Source organism: Ursus americanus, chromosome 23, assembly GCF_024610735.1.
Source record: "Ursus americanus isolate L20-20 chromosome 23, mUrsAme1.1.p, whole genome shotgun sequence".
NCBI lineage: Eukaryota > Metazoa > Chordata > Mammalia > Carnivora > Ursidae > Ursus > Ursus americanus.
Window position 1 is genome coordinate 1,183,027 of NC_142149.1, and position 23,942 is coordinate 1,206,968.

General features: G+C 54.3%; 2 protein-coding genes across 4 annotated transcripts; one reads left to right on the top strand and one right to left on the bottom strand.

Moving 5' to 3' along the window:
- ANAPC11 (anaphase promoting complex subunit 11) lies at nucleotides 1-5,848 on the bottom strand. Of its 3 annotated transcripts, none has more exons than XM_045774996.2 (3): nucleotides 5,710-5,848; nucleotides 4,758-4,877; nucleotides 1-311 (listed from the first exon to the last, which is right to left on the bottom strand). In XM_045774996.2, the coding sequence occupies exons 2-3, from the start codon at nucleotides 4,864-4,866 to the stop codon at nucleotides 166-168; spliced, it is 255 nt and encodes an 84-aa protein (XP_045630952.1). In that variant the 5' UTR covers nucleotides 4,867-4,877; nucleotides 5,710-5,848; the 3' UTR covers nucleotides 1-165. The 3 variants fall into 3 exon arrangements, with proteins under 3 accessions (XP_045630952.1, XP_045630950.1, XP_045630953.1); XM_045774994.2 differs by having other exon boundaries at nucleotides 5,809-5,842; XM_045774997.2 differs by lacking the exon at nucleotides 5,710-5,848 and adding an exon at nucleotides 5,219-5,468.
- A 94-nt stretch (nucleotides 5,849-5,942) lies between these two features.
- Nucleotides 5,943-9,836, top strand: ALYREF (Aly/REF export factor). The gene is made up of 6 exons (XM_045774998.2): nucleotides 5,943-6,224; nucleotides 6,681-6,812; nucleotides 8,331-8,478; nucleotides 9,087-9,150; nucleotides 9,251-9,425; nucleotides 9,513-9,836. The coding sequence occupies exons 1-6, from the start codon at nucleotides 5,988-5,990 to the stop codon at nucleotides 9,525-9,527; spliced, it is 771 nt and encodes a 256-aa protein (XP_045630954.1). The 5' UTR covers nucleotides 5,943-5,987; the 3' UTR covers nucleotides 9,528-9,836.
- The last annotated feature ends 14,106 nt before the right edge of the window (nucleotides 9,837-23,942 follow it).

A 23,942-nucleotide genomic window follows, 5' to 3' on the forward strand; every position in this document is an offset into this window, starting at 1 on the left:
CAAGGTTCAGGTAATTTAATGAGTTCTACTTATTGGATAAAAGCGTCACCATTTGAAGGAAAACAAATGCAGCTCCAGTCCTCGTGTCAACCCTGTCGCGGCCCAGAGGGGAATGTCGCCAGGGGAGAGTGCGGCCGGCCAGTCCGCGGCCGGGGCTTGGGCGCCTCACTCCTTGAACTTCCACTCCTGGCGGCACATGGGACAGTGCTGCTGCACCTGCTGCGCGTTCAGCCACTTCAGGATGCAGTGCATGTGGAAGCAGTGGGAGCACTGGCCCCACACCAGGGGGCAGTCGTCGCCCGGCACCTTGCCTGCGGGAGGGGCGAGAGCACCAGGCCGGTCACACAGAGCAAGGGACCTGCGGATGTCCGGATGTCCGGCACCTGCCCCAGCCCCCCACGGCCCGGGGGCGGGGGGTTCCTGTCCAGAGCCTCTCACACCTTGTGCTTCAGAAAAGACAGAACTCAGGAGCACGAGCACACTGTGCAGCGTGCACGCACACACATGCACACCCACACATGCATGCACGCACACGTGGATGCACGCACACACATGCACACCCACACATGCACACCCACACGTGGATGCACGCACACACATGCACACCCACCCACACACGCACACACACGTGGATGCACGCACGCACACTCACACGCACGCATGCACACGGATGCATGCACACACGCACACCCACACGCACGGATGCATGCACGCACACTCACACGCACGCATGCACATGGATGCATGCACACACGTGCACACCCACACGCACACACATGGATGCATGCACGCACGCGCACACCCACACGCACGCACACACACGGATGCATGCACACATGTGCACACCCACACGCACACACGCGGATGCATGCACGCATGCGCACACACACACACGCACGCGTGGATGCATGCACGCAGGTGCACACCCACACGCACGCACGCGTGGATACGCGCACACACACACACATGCACGCACACCCACACGGATGCATGCGCGCACGTGCACACCCACACGCACACACGCGGATGCATGCAAGCGCACGCACACTCACACACATGCCCGCGCATGCATGCACACACACGCCCAGGCACACACATACACGTGCGTGCACGCAAGCGCATATGCATAGGCCTGCAATGGTGGCCCTCGCTCTGCCCTCCCCTGCGAGGGGGTGCTCGGTTGCTGGGAGGGCTCTGGCCTAGCCCACAGGCCCTGCCTCCCAGGGTCTGGGCCCGTCTACAGACACACCACAGCTCTGCCACTTCACCTGGGATACCACCGTTACAGCACGAATCTACCTAGGGACACCCCCCTGCCCCCGCCACCAAAGAGCCATCCATCTGAACAGGGAAGTATTTCTTCTGATCAAGCATAGGAGAGCCGGGGCCTTGGGACTGAGGTTCCTCTCCAAGGCGGCAGGTACGGGGAGTGGTGGTTATGACCCCACCTGTCAGCAGCCAGGAGTAAGCATGCCGCTACCTCCCACCTCTTTTTCATCTCTGGCCTGAAAGGGCCCCACGTCCAGGGCCCAGGGCACATGCTGCTAGCACTCCACTCCACATGCGTGGAAATGCTACTTCTATGGACGGGTACGGGGAGACCGCCACACTGCCTGTCATCAGAAGAAAAAGGGGTCTCTGATTTCCTCTGATTCCCGAGAAGTAAGAAAATCCCACCAAACAGCTAATGCCAACAGAGCACAATGACCTCCCTCAGGCCAAGTGTCAGGGTCCCCGTGGGCACTGAGGTGCCGTGGCTTGCTGCCTCCACCCCTCCTCAGGGTGCCATCCCCCCATCGCTGACCCGGGGGTCCTCTACACGAACAGCTGTACCCAGATGTCTCTGATGCACAAACACAAGGACCAGATAGACAAGCCAGGGCCGGGACAGACAGGACACCTCGTCCTGGCAGCAGCTCTATGTCAACACACGTCCAGTTGCAAGTTGGGAGCTCATCCCAGGACAGAGACTGCCTTTAGACCCCCGTGCCCACCACCGTTCCTCGACACCAAACACAGGCTGCACGATCCTGCAAAGTAACACCACAGACAACGCCGTGCTCCCACTCGGCACCTGCTCCTCGCTGACGGAGGGGCCGGGAACCTTGCGGGGCTCTCGGCCAACCTCACCGCGCTCGGCAACCTCCACGTCACTGCTCTGCCGGACAGGAGGCCCGGGCACCTGGTGCACCAAGGCACCTGCCACTTCTGCGTGGCTTGTGTGGGCGCCAGGTCAGGAACACGCGTGGGCTCTTCAGTGTCCTTCCACGTCTACTGAAAGCGTGCAGCTCCCCAGTCCCTGAGCAGCCCCCGCCCCGCAGGGGTGCCTGCATCCCACCAGGTCACAACAGCCACTACTACGTCTTTTTATTCACTTGTTCGGGTGGTGTTTTTTGAACTTTTAAAAAATCCTTTTTGTAATAAAACATCACTGCTTTTCTGAAACTTTGATGACAAAACAACCAGAAAATTATGTACTTGGCAAATACAGAATTATTGTACTCACTTTTCTTCCCCAGCCACTGGGGGAGGGGGGAAGTGGGGGACCCTATGTCAGGAGAGCCCACTCGGTGCGGACACCTGAGATTACATCCCCCCAAGCCCCCAGGGCCTTCCTGAGCCCAGCAGAACTCAGCTTGGAATGAGTCCCCTGCAAAGAGAGGATACCCTGGTGGCCCACTGACGGTGGAGTACCCAGGCCACATGGCCTCAGAGGGGCCAGGCTTATTAGGACAAAGGAGCACATCTAGTAACATCACCTGCAGGGAGCCGCCCCCCCCCCCCCAGGCTGTGATGAGCACAGAAGCAGGGACAGTGACTCAGCCAAGCGCTTGTTGTGTCTGGATGGAAACCCTTTGTAATGAAAACACCTCTCAGGAAGACACTGACTCCCAAAGCCCTCTGGGGCTGGGCTGATTACAGCCTCACTCTGGGTTGGTCCCAAGAGTCAGCTTTAGCAAGAGAAACCCGGTGTCACTTCATCCGTGTGAAGAGCACCTAGGCTTGTCACACACTTTGCACATTACGACTGGCTCTCAAACGTGACCTCGGGTCTGAACACCAGGCTCGCATCTCCTACCCTGTAGCCGGCAGGTCCCCTTCCACAGAACTGAGTACACCGGCAAACGCGGGTGCCAGCCACAGGCCCAGCCGCAGCGCCAGCAGCCGGGCGCCCGGCCCTCTCCACCACACTGCTCCCTTCCCACGGCCAGGGCAGGGCTCTCCAGCACTTCTCCTTCCAGAAGGTAACAATCTGTTGCTCAAGCTGCAAGTATGTGCCCCTCCAGGCGCCCACAGCCGTGGCTGTGTCCCTAAGGATGCATTTAAGTGTGACTTAAAGCAGATTCAATAAACCCAGATCTTGAGCACTACTACTAAGTAAAACGTAACCAACTAGAACCAGTCAGTGATCTTCTAAGATTACATCCGATCTGAGTAAATCAGGATGGATGAAGTCCTGAGAGAGGAGATCTCCTTTCAGCCAAAGCAAATGTAAAGATTAAGCCTAGAATATTGGGCGCCTGGGTGGCTCAGTCGGTGAAGCGTCTGCCTTCGGCTCAGGTCATGATGCCAGGGTCCTGGGATGGAGCCCCACGTCGGGCTCCCGGCTCGGCAGGGAGTCTGCTTCTCCCTCTGCCCCCCCCCCGTTTGTGCGCTCCATCAAACAAATAAATAAATATAAATCTTAAAAGGTTAAACTTAGAATAAAATAGTATTTGCACTAAAATTCAATAATTTCAATTTCACTGTAAGAAGTAAAAACCCAATTATTATTCTGGGCACTCACCTGACCCCACAAAAAAGTCCTGGTCACTCACGGGACAGAGGGTCCCCTCAGCACTCCCTACGTCCCATGTTCCTCTTGGGATTGCCCCTGTTCCTTCAAGGGTCAATTTGCTTCTGTTTAAGTTCACTCGGGTTTGGCTAAAAACAAAATTCACTGGTGCAAAGACCTGTTTTTGACTTAAAAATATACTCAAAGCGTTTCTACTTCACAGAGCATACTGGGAACAAAGATGAATCAAAAACCACCACAAAGAAGAAATCCGATCAAACCTGGGGGGATCTCTGTGAGACACCCCACCAACCTTGCTAAAAGGTCAGATGCCTTGAGAAAGTTGAGAGAGAGGCGGAAGGGCTTGTTCTGTATTAATACCGAACCGCCAGGGCAGAGCAAAGCAAGCAGTCGTGGGTCCTGCTCACATCACACAGCAAAGAGACACCTACGGACACCCGGAAAAATCTGAGCAAGGACTAGGAATGGGGGTGACCCAAAGGACTCATCATCGCGTCATGTATGAGGTGACAGCCCTGCCCGTGAAAGGTCGGAGTTACGTTCAGAGACTCGGCTGAGGTGGAACCAGGCGTCCTAGTTCGAGGTTACTGGAAGACACTTGAAAACCATGAAGCAAAGATGGAAAGGTCCCTTATCTGTGTGCTGGGTGAAGGGAGGGGTACCCCTACAATGGATGTTGTTCTCTCGAGAATCTCCAAACACAGAGTTCTAACATATCTCTCCGCCCCACGGACTTCACAGCGAAGTCTGACCACAATAAGAGACAACACCACTTTTTCTTACAAAACTTTTGATGAGCTCTTTATACAAACGTGGGCCCAAACACCTGGCTTTTTTCTGTCAACTTTTCTTGAGGAAAGGGACACCAAAACCCAATGACTTTGTGCAGTATTTCTGGGGAGATGCCATGGCCAGGCCAGCAGGCAAAGCTCAAGAGGGAGGGAATACAGGGGACACTCACAGTCCGGGCAGCAGCCATTAAAGGCCATCCGGCAGATGCCACAGTTCTCGTCGTTGGCCACCCAGAGCCAAGTGGCCACACCATTCCAGCACTTAATCTTCACCTTCATGGCCGCAGAGCCTACAGGTGGAGGGGAAGAGATCACCTGGCTACACTTAGTCTGCACAGCCACAGCATCTAGGCACCCAAGGGGAGCCGCTCCGAGCCCGAGGGTCAGCTCGGGGCTGGAGCTGCTGCCAGAGCTCTGAGAAATCCGGACGGACGCACACATTTGTCAGCAAGGCCGGCAGGGGCAGGGCCCCGGTGCCCTGGGAGGACAGAGCGCCCCAAGAGCTAGGCTCCTTACACATTCAGGGTATCTACAAAAGTTGCACGGTCGCCCGGCGTCCACAAAAGGGGGCACGGGCTTCCACCAATTGCAAAAACGAACCAAACGGTGCTTTTCAAAGGAATATACTAACCTAGAGTTGACAAGAGCCCCCAACCCAGCTGACTACGAGTTCACACCAGGGAACAACCACCCAGACCGCTCGGCCTGCGGCCCTTGTCAGCGAGAGCTTTGGTCGGTGCCGCCACCACCGGTCAAGAGTGCGGAGGAGGGGGGTGCGGGGCGGGACCAGGGCGCGGGGAGAGGGTGAAATGCGGGATAGGGGTGCGGTGCGGGGAAAGCGAGGAGCGCGGGGAGAGGGTGGAGTGCGCGGAAGGGATGGGGTGCGGACGCGGGGGAGGGAGGATGGGAAGAAGGCGCGGGAGAGCGGGGAGAGGGTGGGGGCGGGGCGCGGGTTCGGAGAGAGGGTGCGGGAGGGGGCGTGGCTCCGGCTTGGGGAGAAAGTGGGGCGCGGGGTGGGTGCGCGGGGGAGAAGTGCGGGTTGAAGGCAGGCGGGAAAGGGCGGGGGAGGGGCGGCGCGCCCGTCCCGCCCTAACGGCTGCGCTCCGCCCCGCGCTCTCGCACCTCCGTCGGCCTAACCGCGCGCTGCCCCGCCCGCCTTCCGTTGGCAGCGCCCGCGCGGGAAGGTATAAAAACGACCGCGGCCACTGCCCGGCACCTTACAGCAGCGCCCGCCGAACTCGCTACCTAGCGCGCACGCGTCGCCCCGCCCCCACCACCCACTCGCAGCCAATCCTCGGCCTCCCCAAGGACTCGGCACCGGAAGACACTGCGCGGCCCCGGAAGTGACGCGCCGGCGTGCTGACGCGCGGGCTCGAGCCAAGGCCGATTCGGCGCCCGCCATGGCCGACAAAATGGACATGTCTCTGGACGACATCATTAAGCTGAACCGGAGCCAGCGAGGCGGCCGCGGCGGAGGCCGGGGCCGCGGCAGGGCCGGCTCCCAGGGCGGCCGTGGCGGCGGAGCGCAGGCCGCCGCGCGAGTGAACCGAGGCGGCGGGCCCATCCGGAACCGGCCGGCCATCGCCCGCGGCGCGGCGGGCGGCGGCGGCAGGAACCGGCCGGCGCCCTACAGCCGGGTGAGTGTGGAGGCAGCGGGCCGCGGCTGGGAGGCGGGCCGGCGGGACGGAGCGCGGCGGGGAGGACGGCGGGCCGCCCTGGGCCGGTGGGCGCGGGCGCCTGCCGGGCGGGGAGGTTGCGCGCGGGCCGGGCCCGGGAGGCGGAGATCTTCCCGGCCTTTGTCTCGGCTGGTCGCCGGGCCTCGTGGCGGCGGCGGCCGAGGGGACGTTGGGCGCGGCTGCCCGGGCAGCGGGAAGTTGGTTGGAGGGAACGGAGGAGCTGCGGGACCCTGGGGTCCCGCTGGGTCGGCTGCGGCCTGACGCGGCGTGGGCGGGAAGGGGAGAGCTACCGGTCTCTGTGCGTCTCCCTCCCGGCCCGGCGGGGAGAGTGTGTTGTCCTGTCTGTGAGGGCGAGGGAGAGTCCTGAAGAGACACTCATGGGTCTGCGTCTGTTCTTGTGTTTTCTTTCTCCTCCAGCCGAAACAACTTCCTGACAAGTGGCAACATGACCTTTTCGACAGTGGATTTGGGGGTGGCGCAGGCGTCGAGACTGGTGGGAAACTGCTGGTGTCAAATCTGGATTTTGGAGTGTCCGACGCTGATATTCAGGTAAGGGCCGGGAGTTTCTTGGTGAGCAGTTTACCCTCACCAGTTGGTCCTGTTTGGGATGCGGACTTGAATCCCCTCCCACCTTAGGACAGTGAGCCCTCCCCGGCACCCAAGGGCTAGCCACTGTCCCCTCTAAGGGGTGCAGGAATGCTAAGCAGAGGTCATACTACAGTTGAAAGTCCGACAAGTAGGTCAGTGTGCTGGAAGACAGGCCCCCAGCATAGCGTGAGGAGCTGCTGCTCTCCCTAAGATGTGTTCTGTAAATGAAAACCCTCTGCCGGAGCTTTCAGTTCTTGGTGGGAAAGACGGGCCTAATGTGAGTGTTCCCTGTGTTATTGACTCCCCTAGCATGTTCGTTTTGTTTATTTTGTATTTGTTTTAATAATTTGTTGGGAGGAGAAAGATCTTTTTCTGTAGAAACCTAAAGGCAAAGCACAGAAGCAGGATGGTGCTGGGCATCTTCCCTGCTCCACTTGCCTTGAGCACCAAGATCCGTGTCTTAACGGAACTCGTGCCTTGTTTTTCCCCTGGTATTTTTAGTGGCATGATTCCCAAATCAACTTTGGTTGAAGCTTCTTTTTTTCCTTGTTTTCTTTTTTTGTTGTTGTTTTGTTTTGGTTTTTTGTTTTGTTTTCTGTTTTTTGGGGGGGTTGTTTTTGTTTTTGTTCTTTTGGTTTTTTGTTTGAATTCCAAAGGCATATACTTGTTTTCTGATTAAGTAAAGACATCTTGGGGATCGGTCCCAGAGATGGCTGGGTCAGGGTGCTGGGCCTTCCTGGGTTCAATTTCCCGGAGCCCAGCTGTTTGTTTGACTACCGTGGGAGGACAGAGCAAGGCTGGTGAGCACTCACGGTGTCTCAACACTTTTTTTAAGGTGGTTTCTGGCATCCACTGGAAACCGCTTTTGGTGAACTCCACTTCCCGCTGTGTGCCTGCGGCCGGAGTAGCCCCACACTCTGGGTTCCCTCTCCAACTCCCAGCCTGCCTGAGGTCAGGGCAGTTTCCATGGCAGCGCTTGACTTCAGCCTTTGCGGCAGGCTTGAGTAGGAGGAGAGGGAAAGGTGAGCCAGAATCTGCCCTGGGGGAGGGGCTGGGTCAGGGCTCCCGAATCAACGGGCCCTGTGAGCTGGTCCATATGTCGGATAGCATCCCTTGCTCTGTGATCTTGGCCTTTGCTGTTTCTTGGTACAGTCCTTGGGTGTGTTGTCAGTTTTCCTCTGTTGAAGAAGATAGCGACTTAATCTTGTTCCCTTCACTGGTGGGTTCTGTGGTCCTTTACCTGCATACTGGTACAGATGTAAGGTCCCCGCACTGGCAGGAGCCCTCAGGCCCAGCTGCTCCGGGAAGTTGCTGTCCCATCTGCCCCTCCCTTCCCCCGGTTTCCACTACCACTGCCCTGTCCCCATACATGTCTGCCTCCCAGGGAAGTGACCCCAAAGCAGCTCACACTCCCAGGGACTGCCCTGGGCCACCAGAAGGGAAGCCACTTGGCTAACAGCTGCTCTTTCCGGCCTCCAGGAGCTCTTTGCTGAATTCGGAACTCTGAAGAAGGCGGCTGTGCACTACGACCGCTCCGGGCGCAGTTTAGGGACAGCTGACGTGCACTTTGAACGGAAGGCAGACGCCCTGAAAGCTATGAAACAGTACAACGGGGTCCCTCTGGATGGTGCGTCTGAGGTTGGAGCCAGGATGATAGAGGGGCTGCGTCTCGTTTGTGGAGTCTGGGGCTGGCCGCTGTCCGTGCAGGAGTATGGCTTACCCCTGTGGCTGAGGACACTTTGCATTCGCCCCTTTGTCTCTCTCTTCCATTCTGCCACTTCTCACGCTGCCCCACACATCCGGACCAACCTCTTGTGAACCCCCATCCAGCAAGCTACATCCCTCCCCTCCTTCAGCTCCTTCCGGAAGACTCACTTCTGTGAAGCCTTCTCAGAACCGCCATAGCACACCTCTGAGTGCGGGGCTGTAGTCGTAAAGACAAAGGTACCGGTTCTTCTTCCGTCAGGCCACCCACACCTTTCCACCCATGAGCACCCCGGACACCTGGCCAGACACCCACCTAACCTGGACTGAGAAGGAGCGAGGAGGTTTTCGGTGGGGTTGTCACTGGCAGCATCTCGTTCTCCCACCAGGATCGCTCGGCCGCTCCCCTTCTTGGGAGCGTCGGAGACACGGAGCCCCTTTCCGGTGCTTGCATGGAGACCGGGCTGCGGTGCCCCCGCGGCGCGTCTCTGAGCCCTCTAACGGGGGCGCCTCTTGTATTCTCTGCCGCAGGCCGCCCCATGAACATCCAGCTCGTCACGTCACAGATTGACACGCAGCGGAGACCTGCGCAGAGGTGAGCTCGGGGCCGCGGGCGCGTGGGGGCCTGCGGCCTGGGGGCGCTCAGCCTGCAGGCCTTTCCGCGGTCCGGGAGTGAGTCCCCTCTTCCTTGCCAGTGTAAACAGAGGCGGGATGGCTAGAAGCCGTGGCTCCGGAGGTTTTGGCGGCGGTGGCACTCGGAGAGGCGCTCGCGGAGGAAGCCGGGGCCGAGGCAGAGGCACTGGCAGGAGTTCAAAGCAGCAGCTTTCTGCAGAGGAGCTGGATGCCCAGCTGGACGCTTATAACGCGAGAGTAAGTCCCAGGCGAGGGGCGGCGGCGGCTGGGGGGCGGACTGGACGCGTGGGGCCCCCTGTTGAGGGTGAATTGCTTGTGTTTCAGATGGACACCAGTTAAAGAGCACGGCAGATCCTCGAGCGGAGCAGGACCCAGATGTCTCCTCCGTGCTCCCTGCTGGGAGGGGGCGGTGGACTGGGGCTGTGCAGCCAATGATGGATTTGTTTCTTTTATGTTTTAAAATAGGATTTAAAAACTCATGTAAAGGTTTTTTTTTCTTTTCCTTTTTTTTTTTTTTTTTTTTTAAATTCTGAAGCAGCCCTGTTTTGTACTGAGTTATTTTTGGGATAAATGTTACCGGTTGCCGTTGTGGGGAAGGTGGTGTTTTCACCTTTGCCATAATAAAACAGAGACGTGTGTGGAACTGGAGCCATGTGACTCGTCCCCTGTCGTAGTCCTTGCTTCGGCCTGACGGAGAGCATGGGGAGCAGTCCCGTCGGGCAGCTGGGGTCGGTGTTCCCGGAGGGTGATGGCTTCTGTTCCGCCAGTCCTCACATGGGGTTGGGGCACCCTATGTTGTTGCCAGATTTCAGATGATCAGGTCGGGCTCCCCCTTTCCTTCTGGTGCTCTGCTTCCCAGAAACACGGACCAGTAGTCCCGACTTCGCAACATAATCCTTTCCTGTTTTTCTCTTTCACATCGAAGCAGGAGCAGGCCAGAAAGTGTGCCCTTAATTGTGTCCCAGGGGAAGTGCTAGGGGGAACTGTGGCAGAGTCGAGTTTGACGAGCACGGACCTGGAGGGCCTGGTAGGCAGCTGTCCCATCTGGACCCAGTCTGGGACAGAAGAGAGCAGGCCAGTGGTGTCACTTGGTCACTTGCCTCTCTGCTCCGGTGCCTTGCCGTGGCTGCTCAGAAGAGGCTGAGGTGCCCGTGGGAGGCCGGGCAGGGAGACCCCACTGAAGTCCTCAGGGTTTCTCTCCCCTTCCGGAGATGGTGCCCGTGGGCTACCCAGTTGTGCGTCAAAGCCGGTGAGACCTAAGGGCCCTGGTTCTGCAGCCCACAGACACGGTCTAGGCTGCAGCAGGCGGTTAGAAGGAGCTAGCGGCTGCGGAGCAGAGACCCGGGAAGGCTGGTGGGCCGTGGAGCACAGAGGCTCGCGGCAGGGGCAGCGGGGAGGGGACGCCGTGGCAGCAGAAGGCCTCGCTAGAGCGCACCCTGTAGCTCAGGCAGCTCCCAGGTCGACCTCACGGTGGCCATGGTGCCTCTAACGGCCGTTCCAGCGCTGCTGTTACGGAGTCCGCGGCCACCACTTGAACAGCGTGCTTCACACCAGGCACTACACGGAAAGGTGACTGGCATGACCCGGCCCAGCCCTGGAGGAGCCCAGTGTCACGGGAAGGGATCGGCACATGCCCGGCCTTGGCTGCTATGGCCGCGAGAGCAGGATGGGGTTGAGGTCAGATCCAGGTGCAGTAGAGCCGTGTCCCTGGGAGGTGGTATCTGGGTAAGAGTCACGCATGGGGTGGGGGGAGGGGGGAGACTGCCGTTGGAGAGATGGTAGGCTACCCGCAGAGGACGCCTGCTGGAGGGGAAGGTGGGCCTAGGCCAGAGGCCACAGGTGCTGGGACCGACAGCTACCAGGATGGGGGGTGTGGGGTGGCGGCTCAGAGGCGTCGGAGCCATGGCTAAGGGTGCCGTGCATGGAGAGAAAGGCCCGAGAGGAAAGCAGGGGAAGGGGCCGCGCTCAGTGTGGAATCTAGGAGGCCGGCAGAGACACCCGACGCGGACAGGCTTCTGGAGTCGGGCTCCCACGAGTGCTCGGAGCTGGACCTCGCCAGTGCAGCAACTGTCCACACGTGGATACTAGCAAAGCGGCAGGTGGTGTGGCCCAGGGAGGGTGGGAGGTGACAGGAGAAACTGGAGGGGGTGATACCGCAGGAGCTGGGGAGACCACGGGGTGGCGGTGGGGGTGACTCAGTAAGAAGACCCGGAGATCTCCAGAGTCCGGCGGGCCACGTGGAGCCACAGGCCATGCAGACTCCTCATGAGCCGGGAGTGGCCTCGATAGCTTTGAACCAGAACTCCTTATTTGTGAAACAGGAAGCCTCCTCCTACTTCCAGAGCTGGAGGACCCTGTCACTCTGTCTGTGCTGGGGTGCGCCTGAGGGGGAAAAGGGCTGTCGTGTAGGCAGAGCATCCAGGATCCAAGCAAACCAGGCATCTGGCCACTGAAAGGACAGTGCCAGGTGTCCCTGCAATGGCCAGCACTCTTCGTCGCCCAAAATGCCAGTTAAATGAGTGAAAGATGAAATAATACTTGGCGGTTTTACATTCTTTGCTCAGAAGAACTGCAATTGGCCAGCACCCCTCACATCCACCCAGATGGACGGGGCTGCCTCCTTAGCCTCGACCTGGACGCTGTCCAGCCCTCTTCCTGGCCGGCGGGCCGCATGGAAGCTCAATGGTGGGTCCAGAAGTGGGTACGTGATCCTCTTGGCCCGTCTGAGTTACTCTGCACGTGTTGAACAGGAAGCCAGCACCGGGGAGGGGCAGCAGAAGGCCTGCAGGGAGCAGAGCCCCTGGGCCTGACTTGTCATGAGGTGGCTCCTGTGGGGAGGAGCCAGTCAGCTGCCGATCGTGTTCTCAACTGTTGGTTAGTTGAGCAAAGATGCGTGTGGTTACGGAGCAACTAAGAAGCAGCAGGCTTCTCTGCTTGCGGACTGTAGGAAACAGAGGGGCCGAGGGGCCAGATTCGATGAGCGATGGTTGCCCTTCTCCGACATCCTTTGGGGCCTCTAATCTGCCGTGTGTCTGCGCAAACCCCCGGAGTGAGGATGGTTTGTTCTTGCCTTCAGGGAGCTGACAGTCTAACACGGGAAACAAAAGGGACAATTGTGATGCAGCCTAATATATACAATAGAAGCAAGCATGGGAATGTGGTCTCAGAGCCCCTCTCGTCCCTGGTACAGAAATCCTTGACAAGTAGCCATCAAGAGCCTGTGCCTGCCTGCAGATCTCATTTATTCTCCCAGGAACCTAGTAAAGTGATCTTTCTGTTTTTGAGGTTAAAGAAAACAAAATTTATTTACTCATCCAGCAAATATGTGAGTGCCTGCCATGTGCCGGCACCATCCTTCCATGCTGGGGCCACAGCTGCGAACAAAACACAGAAATCCCTGCCTCCCCAGCGCTCTCCAGACGGATCCTGCAGGGGTTTTATTTTATTTTTTTCTAATTATTATTTTGTTGTTGTTGTTGTTATCTTGACCCCCAATGTGGGGCTCAAACTCACAACCCTGAGATAGAGAGTCACATGCTCTACACTGAGCCAGCTGGATGCCCTACAGGGCTTTTTTTAAACCACAGCTTCAGTGACACATAATTGACATACCATAAAGTTTACCCGTTTGGAATGTAAAATTTTAATTTTACAGCGACTTTACTGTATTCACAGGGTCATAATCCAACAGCACATTTAAATTCCAGAATATTTTCATCACCCCAAAAACAAACCCACTAGCAGTTACTCCCTCGTCTCCTCCCCCGGTCCCTGGCGTGTGCCAGCCCGTTTTCTGTCTGCGGATTTGTCGATCTGGGACACTGCATGTAAATGGAATCGTACCACACGTGACCTCTGCGTCTGGCTTCCTTCACTTGGCGTCATGTGTTCAAAGTTCACCCGTTTTCCAGCACGAATGGACACTTCAGTGTTTTTCTTGCCAGACCCTCTGATGATGGATGGCTTTGTTACCCGCACTGTCTGGGGACCTGCCTATGGGCTGTTCCCGCAATGCGCTGCTGGGAACGTGCACACGGTCTTCCGTGAACATATGTCCTCAGCGCTCTGGGACGGGAGGCGCTGGGCCGGAGAGCAGCGCCAGCACATGCTTCCCCGCACCCCTGCCAGCGCGACGTTCCCGGCTCGCCCTGTCTGCTCGATCTCAGCCATCCGGCAGGTGCGAAGAGGTCTCTCCCTGTGGTTTCGCTTGCACGTTCTTTTCTTTATTATCCTTATCCTTTAAAAGAAAAAAAAGTCTGGGTTGAATAATAGTCATCACGGATAAGACTCGTCTCCCTGGACTGCAGCTGGAAGCCCTCTCGGCCGGAATGCCGCTGAGCGCCCGTCCCCGGCACGCACCACGCTCCGCGAATGGGCTCACTCAGGGTGGATTTTGTCAGATGTGATGAATGTCTGTACCCCAGCGTTACAAAAAAATCACATCTCATCTCTCTTCCTATTGCCTCGTGTTACGTTCACTTTATGGAAATGGTCTCTCAGACGCGTTAAGATATTCCTGAAGTTGGTAGAGCTACCAGTTTCTAGCCGGTCTTACCCTTATCATTTCTATTAACATTGGCCTATTTCTCTGTTTAACTGTGAAGGTCCTTAGGTGTTATTTTGTACTCTGACATGCAGATTTCTAGGAAAGAAGTGAGGAAAGTCCAGGGAGCTCCCGTGGCTTCTCCCCAGATGCTGGCATATTCTGCTCTTTTAATCTGAACTGATCGAGGGTGGGTGCAGCGTGAGGCCATTTGACCCCAAATCCTTCTGTATTTCTTTAAAAACAAGGATATTCAAAAAATGAAAAATAGGGCAACCCTATCAGGACCCCTCTCACTCTTGAGAGCTTCTCCTGTATCTTCATATAATAAACTTCTATCACTTTCAATAAATAAATAAATAAATAAATAAATAAATAAATAAATAAATAAATAAATGCAGGGGCGCCTGGGTGGCTCAGTCGTTAAGCGTCTGCCTTCGGCTCAGGGCGTGATCCCAGCGTTCTGGGATGGAGCCTGCTTCTTCCTCTCCCACTCTCCCTGCTTGTGTTCCCTCTCTCGCTGGCTGTGTCTCTCTCTGTCAAATAAATAAAATCTTTAAAAAATAACAATAAAAATAAATAAATAATAAATACATACAATAAAAATAAATAAATAAAAACCAAGGATATCCTTGGGGCTCTGGGGTGGCTCATTCAGTTAAGTGTCTGACTCTTGGTTTCTGCTGGGGTCATGATCAGGGTCATGAGATGGAGCCCCGAGTCAGGCTCTGCGCTCAACACGGAGTCAGCTTGAGATTCTCTCCCTGCCTCTGCCCCTCCCCTGCTCCCTCTCTTAAAAAACACAAAACAAAACAAAAGCCACAGGATACTCTTTTACATAATCAGACACTAACTATGACAGGATGCCATTATCTGACCTGCAGACCTGATTCAATTTGGCCCGTTGTCCTAACAGCCTGTGTCCTACACGCTTTTCCTGTCCACATGGAAAGGAGCGCCTGGTCCAACGACCTCAAGACGTCTGTAGTTGTCTTAAACTGGTAGCGCCTCAGCCTTTCCTTACCTTCCATGACCTTGACACTTGTGAAGGTTGACCCCATCGGGGCTTGTCTCACTTCTCCATGAGCAGACCAGCGTCACGTATAGAATACCACAGGTGCGCTGTTTCCGTCTCAGCGCATCCTGTGACGTGCGGGACAGCGGTCTGTCTGCTTACTGGTGAGGCGGCCTTGCTCACTTGGTTCAGGTGGGAGCTGCTTGGGCCTATACTGTACAGTCACTGCTCTCCACTTCGGGACCCACAATTACCTTGACGGAGACATTATGAGATGAAGTGAATACCTGTGTCTCCAGGGTGTGCCCAGTATTCTTAGCGTCCTGGTGGGAAAACATTGTCGCCATGCTGTTTAATGGTGAGTCTTTACGTTCTCATTCTTTCAACTTTTTTTCTAAAAGATTTTATTAATTCATTGGAGAGAGAGTACGCAAAAGCAGGGGGAGTGGCAGGCAGAGGGAGAGGGAGACTCCCTGCAGAGCAGGGAGCCCGATGTGGGGCTCGATCCCAGGACTCTGGGATCATGACCTGAGCCAAAGGCAGACACCCAACCATCCAAGGCACCCAGGAGCCTCCCTTCAACTTTAATTGAAATACTTTTCTAAGCAAGACCTTTTCTAACCATTTATTTGGTTATTTATATCAGCATAGACAAGAATATTTATTTGATTGTATGAGTCATAACCTGTTAGCTGTTGTTTTGCTGTTCAGACTGTTTGGCTTCAGCCATCAGGAACCTGTTATGGTTCCTCTGTCCCCTTTGACATACCATCTCATCGCCTTAGCGTCTTCTGACTTTCTGCCCCCACGAGAGGCTCCGGGCTCACCTTCGCCTCCCCAGCTCCTTTCATGGAGATGGGGATTTAGCCACCAAGATCTGGGCGCTGCGTGCGCTCAGGGCTCCTGGGCTGTTGCTGCTTCTGGGCCTGCTCAGGACAGGGCTGGGGACTGTGCCTACGAATTCATGCATACACACATCGTATTCACCTCTGTATCTATCTAGCTGTGCAAATACATTTAAGAAAACTATGAGTTTACTGATGCCTCCGATTCCTTGCCTCCCCTTTCCTTACTGTAACTTCCTTCTCTGAACAGGAGAAACCTGCTCTCATCTGCTTACATGATGTCAGTGCTCTAAGAGCTGACCTAACTTAGGGCCGCCTGGGTGGCTCAGATGGTTGGGCGTCTGCCTTCGGCTCAGGTCATGATCCCAGAGTCCTGGGATCGAACCCCGCGTCGGGCTTCGAAGCGCCTGCTCTCCCTCTCCCTCTGCCTGCCGCTCCCCCTGCTCACATTCTCTCTCTCTCTCTCAAATGAATAAATACAAATCTTAAAAAACAATAATTAGTGTTTACCTAACTTAGCTTCAGAACTGCTAACCAGGAGCCGTGTGACTGACTAGGCTACGGTGTGGAGGTCTCATCTTCGTGCTGAGCTGTAGAGCAGCCTGGGAAAGGGCTGCTTTCCAGAGTTGCCTAGGTGAGTCCTTTTCTTCTCTGCCCCTTTGGCGGAACTTGTACTATGGTGAGGTTCATTGGTTACATCTTTCCGGGGTGGGGGGTAACTTACGCATATTCATTGTTACGGAATTATACATGGTTGTGTAATGTTCATACGTGTTTATCTGACTTACACTGACTGGCTGTTACTATCGATGACTCACTCTGGGATCGACCGACCATTGGAGGAAAACAGCAATAAAAAATATGTACTTAAAGATTTTAGTGCAAAAACAAAACCACCGGAGTGCCAGGAAATAGGCTCCTTAGTTTAAAATTTATCAACTTGTCTGTGATCGTTTAGCCTAAGCTAGGCCAGAGCCAATTTTTATGTAATCTGTGCAAGTTGTAAAAAGAAATTATCAAGTGTTTTAGCATGTTAATGAACTAACGGGAGCATGCCAGTTTTGAGTGTACAGATCCATCCCAAACAGGCCATTCGAGTCACCATTAATGATCTTACAGACTTTTACATTTCTTTCTGTTGTCGTTCCTGTCAAATAGACAAACATCCAGGTGTTCGTACTGAGACCTTTTTAAAAGATTTATTTATTTATTTATTTTAGAGAGAGAGCACGAGCTGGGGGAGGGGCACAGGGAGAGGGAGAAGCAGACATGGGGCTCAATCCCAAGACCCTGAGATCATGACTTGAGCAAAAACCAAGAGTTGGACGCTCACCTGACTGAGCCACCCAGGGGCCCCTTGATACTTATGAGAAAAAAACCTAATGTTCATCATTGGAGGTTACTTGGGCTCTAATTTATTCTGCAAATCAGCAGATAAATGGAAAAAATCAAACACGTAACCTCTTTTTTCTATACAAACTGTATTTTGAAGGGATTAGATAGCTGATGACTCCAGGTTTTTTTTAAAGAATTCCAGCTCAGAAATGCAGAAGTATTAGGAAATGACCATTTTATGACGCCTAGTAACAACGCACGTTGAGAACAACCCTTAGAGGCTGCTGAAGCTGTTGGATGAAAGGTCGACATGCCAGCGGATGACAGGTGGGCCACCTGAGGGTCGGCTGCACCTCACTCCAGGTGGGACGAGCAGAGGGTGCCCTGAGGTGAAGCGGCGGGAAGCCCACAGCCCCTGAAAGCTGACCTGGGGCTCATCCAGCCCGAGTCGCAAGAGGGGGAGAGGAGCACGCCATGCCGCATGTGGAGGGGCCGATGAAGCAGAGGCAGAAGGGCCCGTGGGAAATTCTCCGCTAGTGTCCCGGGTTCCTCCACACCTAAGTGCCAGGAGCACAGAAGACGAGATGGAAGTGAGCGTGGTGTAAGAAATACACATTTGATCTTTGTCCGCAGGTCCTGCCACAGAGCTCCTAAATCCCCTGGAGTTTCTGGAACAATCGGGGCCCCTGGATGGTTCCAGGGTGGGGGCTGCTCACCGGAAAGACCAAGCTGTAATTAGAGGGTTGGGACCTTCAGCCCCACCCCTCCCCAACCTCTGGGGAGGGGAGAAGGGCTGGATACCGAGTTAATCATCAATGGCTGATGAATTATTCAACTGTGCCTGTTTAATGACACCTCCATAAAAACCCCTAAATGATGGGGTTTGGCTTCTGGGTTGGTGAACCCTTGGAGGTGCTGGGAGGGTGGTGCACCTGGAGAAGGGCATGAAAGTTACACCCCCTACCCCATACCTTGTCCAAGACATCTCTTGCATTTAGCTGTTCCTGAGTTGCATCCTTTATAATAAACCAGAAATTGTAAGTAAAGCATTTTCCATGAGTTCTGCTACTTGTTCTATTTTATTTTGTTTAAGATTTTATTTATTTGAGAGACAGAGAAAGAGAGAGAGAGCATGAGCATGAGCAGGGCAGAGAGAGAGAGGGACAAGCAGACTCCCAGCGGAGCAGGGTGCCCGATGCAGGGCTCGATCCCAGGACTCTGGGATCATGACCTAAGCCAAAGGCAGACACCCAACCCACTGAGCCACCCAGGCGCCCCCTCGCCGACTTGTTTTAGCAAGTTATCAAACCTGAGGAGTGGTCATGGAAACCCTTGTATTTGCAGTCTGCCAGCAAAAGCATGGGTGCCTGAGTACCCGACTTGTGTCTGGCATCTGAAGTAGGGGCAGTCTCATGGGATTGAGCCTTCAACCTGCAGGTCTGGGCTAACTCCAGATAGCACCAGAATTCACCTGAATTGTGGGGCACGAGTTGGTTTCAGACAGTTGGCACGAGAAGAAACCTCTTAGCAGCACATTGCCCAAGAGCATAGTGTTGACTCCATCTGGATCCTGATGTAGATAGACCGTCTTGAACAAGAGTTTTTGGTTTTGGTTTTGCTTTAAGATTTTATTTATTTATTTCACAGAGAGAGAGAGACAGAGAGCACAAGCAGGGGGAGCAGCAGGCAGAGGGAGAAGCAGCCTCCCCACTGAACAGGGAGCCCAAGGCAGGACTCAATCCCAGGACCCCCGGATCATGACCTGAGCTGAAGGCAGACAGACGCTTAAGAGACTGAGCCACCCAGGCGCCCTTGAACAAGAGTTTTGAGATGGAAAAATTGAACATTTAGTATTTGATGATACTAAGAAAGCATTGTTAACTTTGGTAGGTATGTTAATGGTATTGTTATACTGAAAAAATAATCCCTATTTTTGCAGGTGAAATGGAAAAAAGCAAAAGCTCAAAAAAATTAAAAACTTAGGGAAGGGAGGGCTTTTAAAAACTCATATAAATAAAAATATACCAAAAATTTAAGACAAACCAAACACTGGGAAACATGCAAGGACATGAATAGGCAGTTCAGAAAAGAAACGAGAAAATATGCCCTTTTAGGGGCGCCTGAATGGCTCGGTCAGCGGCACGTGTGATTCTTGATCTCAGGGTTGTGAGTTTGAACCCCATCTTGGGCACAGAGATTATTTAAAAATAAAATCTTTGGGGCGCTTAAGTGGCTCAGTCGGTTAAATATCTGACTTCCTCAGCTCAGGTCATGATCTCAGGGTCCTGGGATCGAGCCCCACGTCGGGCTCCACACTCAGCAGAGGGTCTGCTTCTCCCTCTCCCTCTGCCACGCCCCCTCCTTGTGCTCTCTCGTGCTCTGCCAAATAAATAAATAAAATCTTTTTAAAAAATTGATGTTGGAGTGCCCGGGTGGCTCAGACAGTTAAGCATCTGCCTTCAGCTTGGGTCATGACCCCAGGGTTCTGGATTCTCTGCTCAGTGGGGAGTCTGCTTGTTCTTCTCCCTCTAACCCTCCCAACCCTCCGCCACTTGTGTGCTCTCTCTGTCTCTCAAATAAATGATAAATAAAAATTTTTTAAAGATTTTATTTATTTGACAGAGACAGCCAGCGAGAGAGGGAACACAAGCAGGGGGAGTGGGAGAGGGAGAAGCAGGCTCCTAGCGGAGGAGCCTGATGTGGGGCTCGATCCCAGAACGCCGGGATCACACCCTGAGCCGAAGGCAGACGCTTAACGACTGCGCTACCCAGGCGCCCCAAGAAATAGAATTTTTAAAAAAGAAAAGGAAAGTCAAGCCATAGAAACTATTTCAAATCAGGGCTGCCTGGCTGGCTCGGTAGGTGGAGCGTGTGACTCTTGATTTCAGGGTTATGAGTTCAAGCCCCATGTTGGGTGTAAAGAGGACTTAAGAATAAAATCTTAAAAATATATATATTTCCAAATCATACACCTGGTAAAAGATATCCAGGACATATAAGTACTATTACAACCGACTAAAGACAACCCAATTGAAAACTGGACAAGAGACTTGAGTGGATGTTCCAAGGAAGACTCTTCACCAAGGAAATGCAAATCAGACCCACAGTGAGACACACGTCACACTGCGCTTTTTTTTTTTTTAAAGATTTTATTTATTTATTCGACAGAGAGGGAGAGACAGCCAGAGAGAGAGGGAACACAAGCAGGGGGAGTGGGAGAGGAAGAAGCAGGCTCATAGCGGAGGAGCCTGATGCGGGGCTCGATCCCAGAACGCCGGGATCACGCCCTGAGCCGAAGGCAGACGCTTAACTGCTGTGCCACCCAGGCGCCCCCACACTGGGCTTTAATTAAAAAGACAGACAATGCCAAGAAGCATCAAGGATGTGCCTGACTGGAACCTTCTTATATTGCCGGCAGGGTTGTAAAATGGAACGTCCACCTTGGAAAACATGGGGAATTCCACTTTGGGGAGTCTACCCGAGAGAAACGAACATATGTTCACACAAGGACAAGTGCAACCGTTCACAACCGACAAAAGGGAAACTAACAGTCCCTCAATTAATGAACGAACACAAACAAAATGTGTAAACATATCCAATGAACAGCACAAACGACGCCTTCTCTGCCCTAGACGGACTGGAGCAGGGTCACTGTCGCTGAGGCTACAGGACCCCGTGGGACGGAGATGCAACGCTCAGGAAAGGCAGATCCGTGGGTACGGAAAGCGGGACAGTGGTTGCCAGCCTCTGCGAGAAGACAGGCTGCTGGGAGTAGGCCACAGGGACAAAGAGCTCAACATAAAGTTTGGAGGGATGTTTATGCAACTCTACACATTCACTAGAAAATAACTGAACTATGAACTTCGATGGGTGGATTTTGTAAATTATACTTTGGTAAAGCAGTAAAAAAATTAGTTTATGTCATTCACTATTTTTATTAGAAACATGTGAAGGTTTTAATTCACAGGGTTTTTAAATTACTGTGTATTAACATTTATTAATTACCTCGTAGATATTCCTGTGACACAGGAGAGCACAGGGCCACGTGGTGGTCTGTCCCGCAGCCGTTCCACGCTTTTCAGATGAGTGTGATGAAAATGTTTGATGCCGTGAAAATGCTGCAGGAAACCTTGTCACCAAACCCCTGCTCACACCCATGGTGATTTCCTCAGGGTCCGTTTTTAAACGGGCCCTTGCTGGGACACGCCATCCGAACACTGGGCAGGTGTGACACCTATGTTCACGGCGTGCTCCCAGCCCCACCAGCCACCCCTGTGTCAGGTAAGGCCACGCTGTTATCCTGCGTGCTCACGTCTCTTAAGTTCTTTGCTAATTTGATAAAAATATTCAAAATAGTGTCATGGCTCCCCTGGTGATGGTGCAAAAACGATATTAAGCACCATGTCACATTGAACACGGGCTGTTTCCCACGGGGCTGCTCTCCACCCCACAGAAAGGACGGGGGACAGGAACGGCTCAGCGCCTGGCTGGGGTGCTGCCCCAGGGGCTTAGCCACGGGGGGCTCTACGGAACACTACATGGCGCAGAGAGAGGGCCACCCTATCGATTAGGACCCTAGCATACAACTAACTGCAGTGCGTGAAATTTAACTCGATTCCGATTCCCCCAAAAAGTGTAAGCACTCGCAATGCAGTCAAGGAAAATACCATTTGGCTCTCTAATGATGTTTAGGACTGTTGTTACCTTTCCTGGCTGGTATGCCAAGTGAGAACTGCTCCACAAGACATTACCCGAAACTGAGTGCGAAGCAGGCACCGTTCTGTACCACACTCACAGATCAGGTAGGGAGGGAGATGGTTTATCTGGTGCTGTGGGCCAGGGCTTCTGGGTCTGGAGCCCGGTTTTCAGATTAAGAGAAGCCACACCACAGCCTCATTCTCACCTGCGCCCTGAGCTGAAGCCAAAATGGGATGAGACTTTTGGGGGTCCTCGAGGCACTGTGTTTACGGGAGAGGAACGTGAGTCGTTTGATTAGATTAGAGGGACACACCTTTGCTTTTCTCCGCATTGAGAGGTGGAATCTAACTCTCCGCCCTTAAACCCAGGCCAGCTTGTCTTGGGCTTGACCAGTGAAAAGCTGCAGGAGTTTGGTTTCCGGCACTTCCCAGTGGTTCACACAGAGACTTACCAACAGGCGTCTCAGAACATTTGCTCTTGGAATCCAGCTGCTGAGATCCCGCAGGAGTTGTGTGGAAGGGCCTCGGGCTGGCAGCGTCAGCTGAGCACCGTCCGATGGGACCCCCGCATGGACCCGACCTCACTGCAGCTTCGGGAGAGCCCCGGGGTAGCTCACTCCGCCGGCAGAATAGCAGAGAGAGCTGTGAATCACTGCTCCAAGCCACTCCATTTTGGAGCGGTTCCTTACACAGCAGTAGGTCCCCAGACAGGGCAGATAATGGTTCTGTGGCTGTTGTTTCTCCCCAGAAAGGATCCCCTTCCTTTGAAATAAACACGTGCTGAAATATTTATGGTGGAAATCACCTCTGAGGTTTGCTTCAAACCCGCTGCGTGTATGGGGAGGCCCTCGGCTGGTAACTGCTGAGGCTGGGTGGCAGGTGCACCGGGTCCACAAAACCTTTCTACTTGGGTGCACGTGGTGGGCCACTTCCAAGGCAGGCCCAAGGGCCCCGCCTGCTGGCACTCTCATCCCCGTGGTCCCCTCCTACACTGTCCTAGGGCAGGTCTGTGTGACCAGAAGAGTGCAGAAGTGACTTTGCTTCCGAGATGTAGGCTGTGAGAGACAGTGCAGCTTTGTCTGGAGGGCTTGCTGTTTCGTGGGCTCTAGGCCTCTGTCCATCTGTCTCTGAGGCCTCACCTGGGAGAAGCCAGCTACCCTGCTATAAGCAGCCCTCCAGAGAAACCAGGGGTTGGGGGTGCAGGGTACTAAATCCTCCAGCCCACAAAGAACTGAGGCTCCAGCTCACAACATTTGCAAGAGCTTGGAATTCCTGCAGATCTTAGGGGCCACCGATGGCTGCAGCCTCACGAGGCCAGGAGGCAGAACCTTGGCCAAGCAGCTCCCTGACCCTCAGGAACACTACAGGAACTCTCGTTTGAAGCTGGAAATGCAGGGTACGTTTGTACACAGTAGCAGGGTCCAAATAAAATGTATGTTTGAAATTTTCTACAACAGGGTTCTTTGCTTTTTGGGTTTTTTTTTTTTTTAGAGATTTTATTTAGTTGACAGAGCGAGAGAGCACGAGAGCGACCGGAACTTGCGGCTCCATCCCAGGACCCTGGGACTGTGACCCCAGCCGAAGGCAGACACCCAACCATCTAAGCCATCCAGGCAGCCCTGTTTTGTTCTTTAAAAGCACTTGGGGGGGGGGGGCATCTGGGAGGCTCAGTGGGTTAAGCGTCTGCCTTCAGCTCAGGTCCTGATCTCAGGGTCCTGGGATGGAGCCCCAAGTTCTGGTGCCTCTCCCTCTGCCCTCCCCTCTGCTCATGCTCTCTCTCATTCTCTCTCTTTCAAATAAATAAATAAAATCTTCAAAAAATAAATAAAATCTCTCTAAAAAAAAAAAAAAAAAAAAGACTTTCCCTCTACCTGCAATTCGGCAGTGCAGGCTGTGGGTTCCGGGTGTGCAATGACAGGAAGCCTCACAAGCAACCCACGGAACCGTGCTCCTTCTAAGGCTCTGCACAGAAAGCCGACGGCGCGACTCCGAAGTTACGCAAAATCCGCAAATGCTCCTCAAATATTTAAAAATCCTATTTCGCATTCAGTTCGTGGCCGAACACATCCCCCTCCACACCATGCGCCGTGTGCGGGCCTGTGCCGGACGCGATCCCCGCCAGGTCCTGCGGGTCGGGCGGAGGCCCCGGGCAGCGGTGCAGGCGGCCAGGCGCCGGGGGCCTGCTGGGGGGCCTGCGGGGGACTTGCGAGAACGTGCCGGGGGCTGTACAGTGCCCCGCGGTCTGCGCGCGGCACACGTCGGGCACCTGCCTACAGCCGGGGACTTCTATGGTAAGCGACTCGGCCGCCCGCGCTCGGG